Source organism: Diachasma alloeum, unplaced genomic scaffold (genome assembly GCF_001412515.2).
Source record: "Diachasma alloeum isolate Michigan unplaced genomic scaffold, Dall2.0 Dall_scaffold_00285, whole genome shotgun sequence".
Taxonomy (NCBI): domain Eukaryota; kingdom Metazoa; phylum Arthropoda; class Insecta; order Hymenoptera; family Braconidae; genus Diachasma; species Diachasma alloeum.
Window position 1 is genome coordinate 181,439 of NW_021680424.1, and position 13,366 is coordinate 194,804.

The 13,366-nt window shown below is 39.3% G+C and overlaps 1 protein-coding gene across 3 annotated transcripts in view; it reads left to right on the forward strand.

Moving 5' to 3' along the window:
- Nucleotides 1–13,366, forward strand: part of LOC107038586 (opioid-binding protein/cell adhesion molecule homolog) — a 141,074-nt gene that overhangs the window by 49,841 nt on the left and 77,867 nt on the right. For 2 of the 3 annotated variants that reach the window (XM_029126145.1, XM_015257769.1), the window contains exon 2: nucleotides 12,416–12,451. The exons of the other annotated variant lie outside the window; for it this stretch is intronic. Coding sequence is in view for 1 of the 2 variants with exons in the window: in XM_015257769.1 (XP_015113255.1) it covers nucleotides 12,416–12,451 (36 nt within the window). In the remaining variant the exon portion in view is untranslated. The remainder of the gene's footprint in view (nucleotides 1–12,415; nucleotides 12,452–13,366) is intronic. 3 annotated transcript variants of the gene reach the window in all.

The window sequence follows — 13,366 nt, forward strand, 5'->3', positions numbered from 1 at the left end:
CCCCCGCGCCTACTTTTCCCTCCTCGTTTCTCCAGTGACTCTCGGAGTGCAGTTACTTTGGTGAGAGAGAAAGGGATATGTGAGAATGGGAGGAAACCCGCATGACTCGCGTGCCCACGACTTCATTTCCACCCGTCATGATCGAGCTGAAAGTTTCGACGTCAGCTATCCCCCCCCCCTCTTCCCGCTAGGCACTCAGAACAGCTTGCAAAATGTGAATATATTGCAAAATGGCGAGAAAAATTTATTAAAATATTTCAATATGAAAAGAAATGAATAAGCTTCGTAATGGTGGAATTCTGTTTCCGGGATTTTGGATCGTGTTAAAGGGTAAAACGTCAAAGTGGGATTTTAGGGTTTTGTCTGATGGTTGGGAATGTTTCATCACCAAAAAGAGTTTGATAATCCTCCTAGGATGATTGGTTCTCAAGATATAAACGATTTAGATTTCAAGGTCACCTTTTTTGCAAAATGTATTAATGTGGTCAGTATTAAATAATGTTGACATCAATCTGCAGATCTTAGTGCCCTGTTCTATCAGTGAGAAAGTATCCTAATCAAAAACAATATGGCGATGTCTCTAGAATGATTAGTTCACGAGATATAAGCGATTTCGATTTCAAGGTCACCTTTTTTTAGCTTCCAAATCCATTCAATATTTCACATTTCACGTCCGTCTCACTAGAGATTTGATCTGAAATTTCTATCATAACTTTAATATTAGTTTCAGGATATTACGTTATCCACCGGTTTCGTATCTAATTCCAACAGCCAAATATTAGTATTTCATAACCAAACTCCTAGACTGCAAGGAAATCATGTAAAATCACTTGTATGTCTTCAATATGTAAACCCCGTGTATTGTTTGGACTAAACAGGTAACCACTGCTACATTATCCCCCTCGGTTTCCTCTCCACTCGTAACGGCTTCCAATGTTACCGGTTCATAATGAAACTCCTCGTGTTTATTGAACAAGCAGAAATTACAGTAGCCAATCATCAACTACATTCATCTGATAGAAGCAACTCCGTTTTATATAAAAAGCTCTAATTTTGGGCGATCTGAAACTGTCAAATGCAAAGTGCAACACCGGAAATATCATGTGTTAATTGTATTCATCGAAAAATGGAATAATAGATCAGCATTAAATAACTAAATAGCTAAATAATAAAATCCGATCAATTAGCCCCTTATGTATAGATATTCCAAATTTTTATTTTTTTCCTCATTGAAGTAGTTTCGAAGAAAATTGCGAGCTAATAAAAAAACATTTGCTAGTTAGTACTTTTTTAAAAATAAATTTTTGAAAAATCACCCCTGAAAAAAAAGGCGTTATCCCCCCTATTTCATTATTTCCAAAAAATTTTATCACCAATCGGTAGCAACTTGTTTGAAGATTTTTGCGAGTTATTTGCAGAGATGTCAGACAAGATATGAATGTTTTTTTGGGCTCAAATGAAAGAGCGGGTCGAGAAATGACGTGCTAGAGCCTCTAAACATGACAAATGTCTCTAAAGATGATATCTGTTTTCAATTGAAAAGCAGAGTTGTGACATCATTGTCTAGGAGGACAATGGGGTCTAGGAGTATGTATAGAACATTGGGGTCTAGGAGTCTCCCCTGGTTCAAAACCATCTTTAGAGGTCCTAGCACGCCATTTCTCGACCCGCTCTTTCGTTTGAGCCCAAAAAAACATTCATATCTTGTCTGGCATCTCTGCGACAAACTCTGGACATCAACTCTGGTTTTCAGTTGAAATTGGAATTGTTAATTTACCCAATAATAGGAGTGCATTGACGATTTTTTCTTAACTCGCAAAAATCTTCAAACAATTTGCTACCGATTGGTGATAAAATTTTTTGGAAATAATGAAATAGGGGGGATAACGCCTTTTTTTTCAGGGGTGATTTTTCAAAAATTTATTTTAAAAAAAGTACTAACTAGCAAATGTTTTTTATTAGCTCGCAATTTTCTTCAAAACTACTTCAATGAGGAAAAAAATAAAAATTCGAAATATCTATACATGAGGGGCTAATTGATCGGATCTAAATAATAGGTATCAATTCCGTACTTTTGCCCCACATTGTCATCCTCAGATTAGCATAACTCGATAAATCAGAGCAACGTTTCTTCCAAAGACGTTGAAAATTTCAATTCCAATCTGCAATCGTTTAAAAAAGAATTCTCCGATATTTTTGTGAATAACCAGAGTAAAAAAATGTGATCTAACATCCTCTTTCCCCTTTCCTATTTTTTCTTGACCTCACCGCCAGATAAATCCTTCAAACTCCCCTCCGAACTAATCTCCTAGGTCTTTCATCAGAAAAATGCATTGAAAAACTCATTTCAAAAGTCTAATTACTTCCCCCGAATGCGTCGGATTATTATTTTTTCATCGGATCGGCAAGCCGTCAGACAGAGCGTGGCCGAGGCTTCATCGCAAAATTCGAATGAAGATATTATCTCCCTTTTGTCCCTTTTGTTACCGGTACGAAAATCGTCACCGTGTGTAAAATAGTCAAACAAAATTCGTCGTCCAGGACAACCGTCGGTGGCACGGCAGTTGGGGGAGGAAAAAAAAAACGAGGATTCAATCAGAGATTGGCCCGTTAACCCCTCCGGGGGATAAAAGTTATCTACCCCTGGCTGTTTAAAGGGCTCTGGCGCTGGGAGCGTGCGAACGACTGGATTGCGCCCGACGGCTCACACGCAATCGGTTGGCGCCTCGTGGTACAAATGACTCTTTCCTATTTTCTCGATTCCTCTCTTGTCTCTCGTTTACACTGGAACTGAAAAAATATAGTTACTTTCATGTGCCATCGTTATTTCCAACTTCGATTGCAATTTGATAGCGTACAATCACGGATGACGGCTGTTGTATTTTTTTGGGGTTATGTCAATGTTGGGATATCGGTGTAACGGTTTTTGTGGAATGAAATGAGTGGACGAAGGCAATGGGTCACATCAGGGGGACGCGCGAGAGACAATAGGTTTGAAATTGAGTTTAGGAAATTGAGGTGTGATGGGACAAATTCCTTGGGGCGGATGCCGGTCGTACTTTCAACAGACATCTTAGGTATTTTAATTATTTTGACAGCCCCAAGAGTCTATCGAGAGTAGAATACGGTTGGAGTTATGGGCTATCCAGAACTCTCAACAACATATGGGAAAAGCAAAAAATAAAAAATAAAATTTTCACCCGCCAAAGTGTCAGATCTTGGATTTTCCCCAGGGGATAGTCGACTGAATCTATGAATCAACGGCAGTCATTCACGAATTGGTCAAACTTTAGCGAGTGGAATGTTGGAAAATAATAATGTTTATGCTAAACATAATGTTATATTTCCACTAAAGTTCAAACATATCAGCACATTTGAAATTCCATGGAAAGAAAAAAATTTCCTCATTCTATTAAACTTTACTTCCACGAACGAAAAATAAAATACATTGTATCGTGGGTTAATTACCGCTTCTCAAAGCCACTTGAAATACAGTAAACAGGAAGCCTCGAAAGCCGAAGAAGTATTCGTATTTTAATTAGCCCCGAGTGTTGTTTGGTAAATGCGGGAAAAAATTTGTGAGTTTCAAGAGTTTAAATGCGAGCTGAATCACATGAAACAGAATAATTACCGAAAATTTTGATTCACCCCGGCAAAAGAGTTGGCTAAATTTGAAAAAAATAATAACACTGTAAACAAGTGAAAATCCAGCAACACTGGGGGGGCAACATTTGCCAGGCAGATGTATTTCACTGTGCATGTGATGTGAAAAGCTGATTACAAATATTAACAACTTTTGGAAACACGAGTAGTGCTGTTGGCAGACTAGGATGGTGTGTTGTGAGAGGTCCCAGGTCATCTGATGTATTTTGCATACATGGTGAGCTGTCTCCTCTCGTTGTTCCACTAATATATCTAATCCTGTTCACACAGAACTAGGGAAACAACACAAACAAGATGGAGACACGAGAGAGTAGGACACGACAAACGCTAAGTGAATTTGTTGATTTTTCTCTCTTCACTTTCAAGATAATTTTTCAAACTGCAAATGGTATCACTCGATCAGAAAACACTCCCCCCCCCCCATTTCATTCAGAATTAGCTTGAAAAAGAATTCCCAAACAAGCCGTAAACTGTTATTTACTAACCGTAAGCCTAACTCCACTCGATTTCTGTAATATCGATCGCTGAATGGTGGCAACTATAAACACAATTCTGAGAAAACTATTCCGACTGTCCCGGTTAGTCGATGAATTTCACGGAATAGCACTCAAAGTTACTGTTACACTTACTCTTAGTAAATTAATGGGTGATGACATCGTTGTGTGGACTCTAAGCTGGCTGATTGTGATAATGAAAATGAATTACAGGAACAATTAAGTTACATGACGACAGAGATCACATTTTGAAAACCTAATGAAAGAATTTCATGAAACAATTTCATGTTTACGAATTGATTTGACAAAATGTGCATTCAATATTGCCGGGATTATTGTGGTAAAATTTGCTGGAATTTTCGGTGATTGTACAAAGTAGAAATTCATCAACATCATTATAATGATGAATTGATACTAATCATGGCAATCCAATTACGAAAGGCATTCATCAATTTGTCGATTGATGGAAATGTTGGAAATGAATAATGATCTATTGAAACATGAATAATTGTACATTTGTAACAAAAATTGAGTCCTGCAATATCGGGAAATCATCGCAGTGTGAAGATGCCAATTAAACTGAAATCTGAAACATTCACATTGATTAGTAAAAACAATCATGCCTCACAGCCCTAAGCATCAACTCAAACTCCGAGTGAATTGATTAATTCCATTGAAATCCATTAGTTTCATTGAGCACTTGAACCATTGAGCACTTGATTTATCGCCACTTTCCGTTGAATTCGTTGATACCTATTCACTTTCTGGCTTAAGCAAGAGGGGCTGGATTAAACTTGTACAATTCTACCGACAAGATTCAAGAGAAACAGGGAAGATAGAGACAGATAAATGTGTAATGTACATGTGTACAGTTGGGTGTGAAACTCGAATTTGAAATTAAGCCACCGCAGAGAGTTACTGTGCTTGCATTCAAAACTGAATATTCCAACGGCTGGGAGGAAAAGTTTTCAAGGAGTCAGGGCCATATTTGGAGTACAACAGACATTGTGATAAAGTTCAACGGATTATTCGCGGAGTTGTTCATGAGGATGATGGGGAAAGAAATTTATTCGTCATGGCGGGAGTCAGAAGGAGTAGTGCATTATCGAATCTGTTTCTACGATTTTATTAGGAAACCACATGACCCCCATCTGGTCCCCATGATCCTTATTCCTTCATTATAACCCCCGTGACCCTTAATCTGACCCTTGCAAGCCTTATTCTGACCCTTGCGGCCCTTAATCTTGCCATTGTGACCCTTATTCTGACTCTCACGACCCTTATCTGACCCTTGCAACCCTTAATCTGATCCGCGTTGAGCTTATTTTGACCGTTGTAACCCTTAATCTTACTTTTGTGACCCTTATTCTGACTCTCACGACCCTTATCTGACCCTTGCAACCCTTAATCTGATCTGCGTTGAGCTTATTTTTACCGTTGTAACCCTTATTCTGACTCTCACAACCCTTATCTAACCCTTGCAACCCTTAATCTGATCCGCGTTGAGCTTATTTTGACCCTTGTAACCCTTATTCTGACTCTCACGACCCTTATCTGACCCTTGCAACCCTTAATCTGATCCGCGTTGAGCTTATTTTGACCCTTGTAACCCTTATTCTGACTCTCACGACCCTTATCTGACCCTTGCAACCCTTAATCTGATCTGCGTTGAGCTTATTTTGACCCTTGCAACCATTAATTTGGAGTCTCAATTTCGAGTATCAAATTTTCATCACCAGAAGTTGATTTAAATTTTTATAGTATACAGAGGTATCTCCGGAATTATTACTCCGGCAAATGGATCATTGCATGGAGTTTCTTGACACAGCGAATACAGAAAAAGAAACTGTATTTTTGGTGAAATGTGGAATTGAAATAGTTGAGATTCATTTAATTATTCTCAGATTTATTCCTGAGGGAAGGAATCCATTGACTAATGAATGACTTGAATGCTTCATAATGACAAATTATCTTCACCGTGAGATGAAAATAACTCATCGTGTAGTTATTCTCAGAAGACCAGTAAACCTCCTCCCAAGATAATTTCATCCAGCAATCAAAGCACAAAGGAAGACTCTACCTTTTTTCCGAAAATCCATCAAAATTGGCCATGCGCCACCGCGAAACTAACGGATACTATCAATCTCTCTAATGAATTTCATGCGGTGCATGGAAATTGAAAACCCGTCCACGCAAACTCTGCGGTTAAACTTAGTGGTCTTCCCTCGATATTCAAAATACAATACTCCATTTTACGCATTGATTGTCGCGTGCCGCATCCCCTTTTTTTCCTCTAAATTCATTCGTTCATTCATCACTCATTGAACAGTATTTATAATTATTTCACAATATTCAATCACAATTATCCAGTCGAATGACTGAGTCACCGTTACTTCCAGTGTTCATCAGGCTGAATGGTGTTGAAAAAAAAGGCCACGTACCGCCCACTTCTTTTTGTTACTTTTCGCTATTGTCCCCCGCAGTGGGATTCAGATAATATGTGACCACCATAAATTAGAGTTTTATTGATTCACCGACAAACGAGTCGACAATGGGGTTCATAAAATGGTTTATTTGACAGCATCAGTGAAATCGTTTCGAGAAGAATAGCTCGTGTGAACATGGGGATTTATAGCTTTCTTTTATTGACGACTAGTGGAGCCTCAGTAATTGGACATGCTCTCTTGGAGTGATTCAAATAGTGACAAAAAATTTGTCGATATTGATGCACTTTTGTGACTCGTAAAACACTTTTTATTTGCTGAAATGAAGTGCCTCGTAGTTATCTCGTAAAAATACAAACACCCTTATTCCGTTGACATTGTGATACTTTTTCATGCAAGGAGTTATTACCCTCGCATGCTGTTTATGGATGAAAATGGTGGTGTCCTCGTAGTTAATAATTACAATGTAGCGTTTGGTTTATCGTAAGCTCGTGTAGATGGAGGTACTTGATGATGGTCTTATTGTCTCGTCATGCGAGGAAGCATTGTTGATGTTGCAATTAAATCGTCGATAGACGGAAATGGTTGCACGGAGGGTAAACAGAAGTTTAGAGATATTCTTTGAGATTGCATGCGATGAATATTACCCGGGGGTCTTAATTAATATTGAACGATCGGTGGATATTGCGGGATGTGCGACGGAACGGATTTGCGAGGCCAATAAAAAAGCCGTGAACCTGATCAGAAAGATTGTGGAATTTGATTTTTGGTGATGGACTATCAATGGTGACTTTTGCTGGTGAATGCTGCGGGGAATAATTAGTAGGGGGTAGGTTAAATCGTCAAGTCCATTACAAAATTTTGTGTGCATAATGCTTGTTAGAGGGTTTCTGGTGAAAGCGTTGCTCTGATTGACATGATACGGGCCGCTATCCATTCTCGTTGCCACGCTATCGGGCCCCCCTAACCCCACTAGTCTACATAAGATTTAATTAATTTTATATGCTGCTAGGTAGGTTCTGCGATGAAGGGAAATAAGGCGATAAGTTTTCTTCGAAACTTCTTTGCAAAACAACTAGAGTGAAAAAGACACATCAGATAAATATCTTTAATTTCTTTTTCACCGAGTTCACGAACGAGTGAATTCATTATCAATGAGGATTTAACATCACTCGCAACGATTAACGCTTTATTCCGCATCGGTGAATTATCATTCTCTGGATGATAATAAACCCATCAATCCTCTCTCATTTTACAACGGAAAGCGGTTCAGCTACCATTAATGTGGGAAGATACTGAGCTGAGGCAGAATGTTCACAGTGGTACGACGAAGTGGAAGGGAATGGCCCCTCGAGGCTCAGACTGGTGTGCAAAAATCTCGAGACTTTCTCGCCTTTGAAATTCCCTAGAATTGAAATAGTCAACTGTATAATCTTCATTCAGCGATTATTCGGTGGATAAACGGAAAATTGGATTGCTTCCGCCTTTTGAGGGCTTTCTGATCAGCTTATGAATCATAATGAGAAGGTCGAGATCAACATCGCGATGCTGATTAGGGAAATGGATAGTGATGGCTCATCAACAAATGTGACAAAATTTTGTGAACGGAAAATTTATGACTATCAGATTACATCTGAGTAGTTGGTTGTAAGATGACTGTTGAAAGTATGACTGATATCTGATACAAGATAACTTGACGTCCCATGACCGTAATTATTTTCGAAACCTGACGTCTTCTCACATCACCCCTCAATTCCAAACCTGTTGTCTCTATTTAATCGTCTTGATCACACATGTCCCTCCACCGCTTCCTCAAGTTGTGCTTGAAATATTGCATCGTCTAAGTTACAAGTCAGCCTAGAATTCCATTAGTAGTGAGGTAATCACCACATCCCATTGTATCGTAACATTTTGAGTCAATGCCATCCCAACACAGTTGAAATTTGCATGTTATGCTTCATGTACCATAGCCACACAGTGGCCCACCATAATGCTAAGTGGATTTCCTTATTCAGGACATTAGGTCGAAGGGGTCATTCCGTTGACCATTGATTCAATCGTTTGCCGAGGTGGTGATCCTCGTGGAATGGGATAATTATCGCCTGTTAGCTCACTATACTATCTGCATATGTAATCAATACTGATAGTGGGATGCTTCTGTGGTACTGAGTTGAGTATATGCTCGGTCATTCAAGGCTGATCGGGACGGGTGAGTGGTTATAACATTCCACGGGTATTACCATCTGGTGCCAATTTAATTAGTACTTTATTAAGAAAATGAAGGGGGAAAAGGAACTTGGGGGGACGAGAGAGTAATTTTAAGGGGCTAGCGACTCGAGGGGTTGGACGGTCTCGTATTTTTCAATTAAGTATTTCATCGACTGGAGAGTTATCACGGAGAATGAGACTTTCCGTCCAGTTTGTTCGTCCTAAGAGCAAAGTTTTTGCGATATTGCTTTGTAAAGATGTGATTTTCGAACAAAATAAGCATCAGATACGGTTGCAATTTGCCTCAATTAAGAGCTTTATTGATAGAAAAAAGCTTCTGCTACAGAAAGTCAGGTTTATCAATAAGATAAAAGCTGCCAGAGGAAAATAGTCTCGATTGCAGTGTTTTTTGACGTGAAAAGAGTGCATGTCTCAGCCATAAATTCTCAAAATGCTCCTCATAGAACAGAAGTTGCATTTCTTGGGAGAAAGCTTGGCTTTCCGCGAACAAAACTCACGCGTTTCATTAATGAATCCCATATTTTACGTCTCTCATTTTTTAGTTGAAAATTTTCGACCCCATTTGTATACCTTAATCCACAATGCGCAGTGCTAAGACACCTTTTCCATTGTTTTTACCATCAAACTTTAACATTTTCCAACGAAATTACAAGGGAAAAACGGTGAAACATGGTCTTGGCCCTCCGACGTCTAACGAACCCATTTTTCATACCCGCCCACTATACTGTATCCCGAGGCCGTCGTGCTCTATCGTTGTCCGTTGACCTTCTCTGAAAGGACTGCTTCTCCAACATTCTATAATCCCAAATATGAAATTCAGCCTTGAGGGCTGCCTCACTCCCACCTTATATTTCAAAGAATGCGAATTTCCGGACAAAGAAAGATAAAATTCCTTTTCATTTGTGTGGCATCAGGGCAGTGGATGTGTGGATTAAAAATGAAATGAGCAAATAAGTTTGAGACTGAGTTTAGGGAACTGCGGTGTCACGTCAGGTTTCGCAATTTACTGGGTCAGAAAATAATGACGGCCATGGGAAGTCAAGTTTTCTTTCCTCAGAGCTGGGTCATACTTCTAACAGTCTTACAACCAACTACTCAGATGTAATCTGGCAGTCATAAATTTTCCGGCCACAAAGTCTCGTCACATTTGTTGCTAATGTTTAGCTTTCTGTTTCCACGTATTCTAGATTTCTACCTCAATGAGGAATCACTAATGCACAATACACCCTATCTCTCTCGCCTAACCAGTCTTGGGTTCTGGCAGGTGGTGCCAGTTTCGGATTACATATCGTCTATCCTCCCCCCCCCCCCCCACACTCGCTCAAACTCATACATAAATGTAGTATTCATATACACACAACTACATACCAAAAATACTCACTCCGTGTGCACATGTATTTTACCTTCTCCAGTGTTCAAATACGTATATATGGTACATGTCTAACCAGTTGGCACGCCATGCGTTATGTTAAGAAGCGCAGTTAATTACGAAGATAATTTCGAGTCGTGTGTTTGCGTGCTGCACATAACGAGCTTCCGACTTCGGAGGCCTTTCTAACCCATGCAAAATCCAATATCCTCTTAACTGCTGGCGCCCTTTCGACCCCTCCCGAAACAATCCTGTGCTCAATGTTATCTTTCAGATTGGACGAATCAAGTCCGGGGAGGTGAAGCCTGCGGTTGCGTTCATCGACACTCGGAGAAACATCATGGCAAATTCAGTAGCTAAGTGGTAAAGGGAGATAAGTCGAAAAATCGTAATTTTACATCAGAGGCCAAAAACTGTAGTGGCATGGTCCGGTTGTAATTTTGGCCAACTCATTGACGAATTTTTATTAATGATACCGAACGCGCACTGTAATTGTAACAATCATAACTGAAAATCTCAAAATTAAATTAATCACGAATTAAATTTGCTGCCTCAGACGACTGGAACCAATGAGGAATAAGCGTGACAGACTTGCGAGATATCGATAGTTTTCGACTTTAAGTGTATATTCTTTTTAGAATAGGATTATGAGTCAGTTTTTTGTATAGAGAGTTTTAAGATCCGCGACCAATTGTGACTGTGGTTCTAGTGACTTCTCTGTTGATTTGATTGATGATCATCAATCAGATTGTATCGCTCTACAAAATTCGTATCCAAATGAAATGATGAAAATAGAGCCGATATGAAGTGATTGAGTCTACTAGATGCATTCGGATTTCATGATTAAATTTCCTCAATTTCTGGAAAAGTATGTTTCAGTGATTTCGTTGATGTTTGTTAATTGAAAAAATGACTAAAGGGACTTGTGCTGATGGGCATTGAATAATGCATTTATCATTTTCCCTGTGACCCGGTTACATAATGACGTCAATCTGAGACGTTGAAACAGTTATTTCAGTAATTGAATCCTGGTAATTGATTCTTCCCGGTGAGTGATCGGCATGGGCCATTTCCATTCACTAATTTGTATTAAAAAGTGGAGGGAATCGGAAGAAATTGGGTCGCTTCATGTAATGAATTCGGTTAGAAATTGAGATGTTGTTGTGCAAATGAGCGGGACCTTGATAATAATAACGGAATGAATAAGGCAGGGACATAACGAGAAACGATGAAGGTTTTCGCGGAAGAGAATAGTGAGACTGACAGGGTTATATGCTGGCGACTTATGTGTAGCACTTGCGAGTATGTCTGGTTGAAGTTAATAATTCAAAGTCTGCGGCCGCCGGGCTGTCTGCCGCCTGCAGTAGAGCCGTCCATACATTGACTACTGTTGGATGCCCTCTCCCAGACCTCAATCACTATCCGTCTGCTGACAGGGTTCAATAATTAGGGGAGATTAGATGTACGGAATGATGGTGATTCGCTTTTGGGAGTAATGAAATGAGACGACGGGTGGAATGTAGTTGGGGGGGGTAGAGGGTGGGATGCCATTCTGGGAAACTTGCTGAAGGTTTGGGAAGATGATTTGAAACGTGGGAAAGCTTTCCTGAATTTTTGCAAGATTTGGGGACTCTTGTTTTGTTAGTGAGTTGACCAAAAAGAAAGCTGACTTGGCAGATCGTCTTGAATGATGTCTTCTGGCATCTCAGTTGACCATAAAGCAATCTGGGAAACTTATTGGACATTTGGGAAGCTGTCTTGAAATATTGAAAAGCTTTCCTGAACTTTTGCACGATTTGGGGACTCTTGTTTTGTTTGTGAGTTGACCAAAAAGAAAGCTGACTTGCCAGATCGTCTTGAATGATGTCTTCTGGCATCTCAGTTGACCATAAACCAATCTGGGAAACTTATTGGACATTTGGGAAGCTGTCTTGAAATATTGGAAAGCTTTCCTGAATTTTTGCACGATTTGGGGACTTTTGTTTTGTTTGTGAGTTGACCAAAAAGGAAGCTGACTTGGCAGATCGTCTTGAATGATGTCTTCTGGCATCTCAGTTGACCAAAAAGGAATCTTTTTTCACAGTCAGAATGTAGAGCTGACAAAGCAGATTGTCTCAAGCTATATTTAAATTGAATTACGATCCATGAATGAATTAATTCATAATAAATTTCTGAATCTTAAAAAACTCAATTTTTTTCTTCCTTTTCTGTTTCAGGTGAGTGCCTAGAGAGAACCGAATGCCTCAACATCCGTAAGTCCTCAAAAATCGTAATTAATCACATTAACAACTTATATTGCACCGTCCAAATACTTCTCACGACCTAACCAACATTGATTTCTCCTCCAGAAAGTCTCTCATAGAACAAACCATCGCCTCGTGAAGAACATAATCGTAAACTTTCCCCCAGAAAGCGTGTCATGCAATTAAAACTTTTATTGAACGACTATTACACTGAGATACACTTAGCGAGACTCGCTACTTCTCCGGAAAAAACTTGGATGTACAATATTTCGTTGTATCACGCCGCTCCTTCACATTTTTCACGAATACAATTTTTTTTTTTTTTTTTCGCTGTTTTCACCCGCCGATATCAAATGGTGGTACATAAATGTTCAACCTCATATGAACGTATGACAGCGTTGGTCACAGTCGGTACAGTCAGTATAACGATGAGTATATTTTGGTATTTTGGTGCATCTCACACGTACTAGGAATAACGATCTCTGGGATAACGATCTATTTCGTCAATTAAATTTCTGCTGATACGTGTGAGCCTTCCGCTCCGCTGGAAAATTCCCCCCTGTTTCATGGCTGTTTTTACCGCCCATCTACTTTTTACGCTGTAGATATTGTTTATCGATTTTTTTGGAATGGCCAATTAAATACGAATTTTGAATTTATTTTTGCTGAATGGGGGAAATATTTTTAATTGGTTCGTCCATTCAACTGCTGCCAGATTAATATCCTGAGGTTTTGCAGTCGTTTTCATTCGGTTTAAATATTTTTTTTTTCTATGACTTTTTATATTTCGGGTTCTGTTTGGAGATTTTGTGAAATGACGATTGCTTTTATGATTTTTCAATGTTAATTTTTGCTTTATCGGAGGAGTAGATTTTCATTTCCAGGGAAATATCATGTGAAAAAATTGCACTGGCGGGGGCGGAA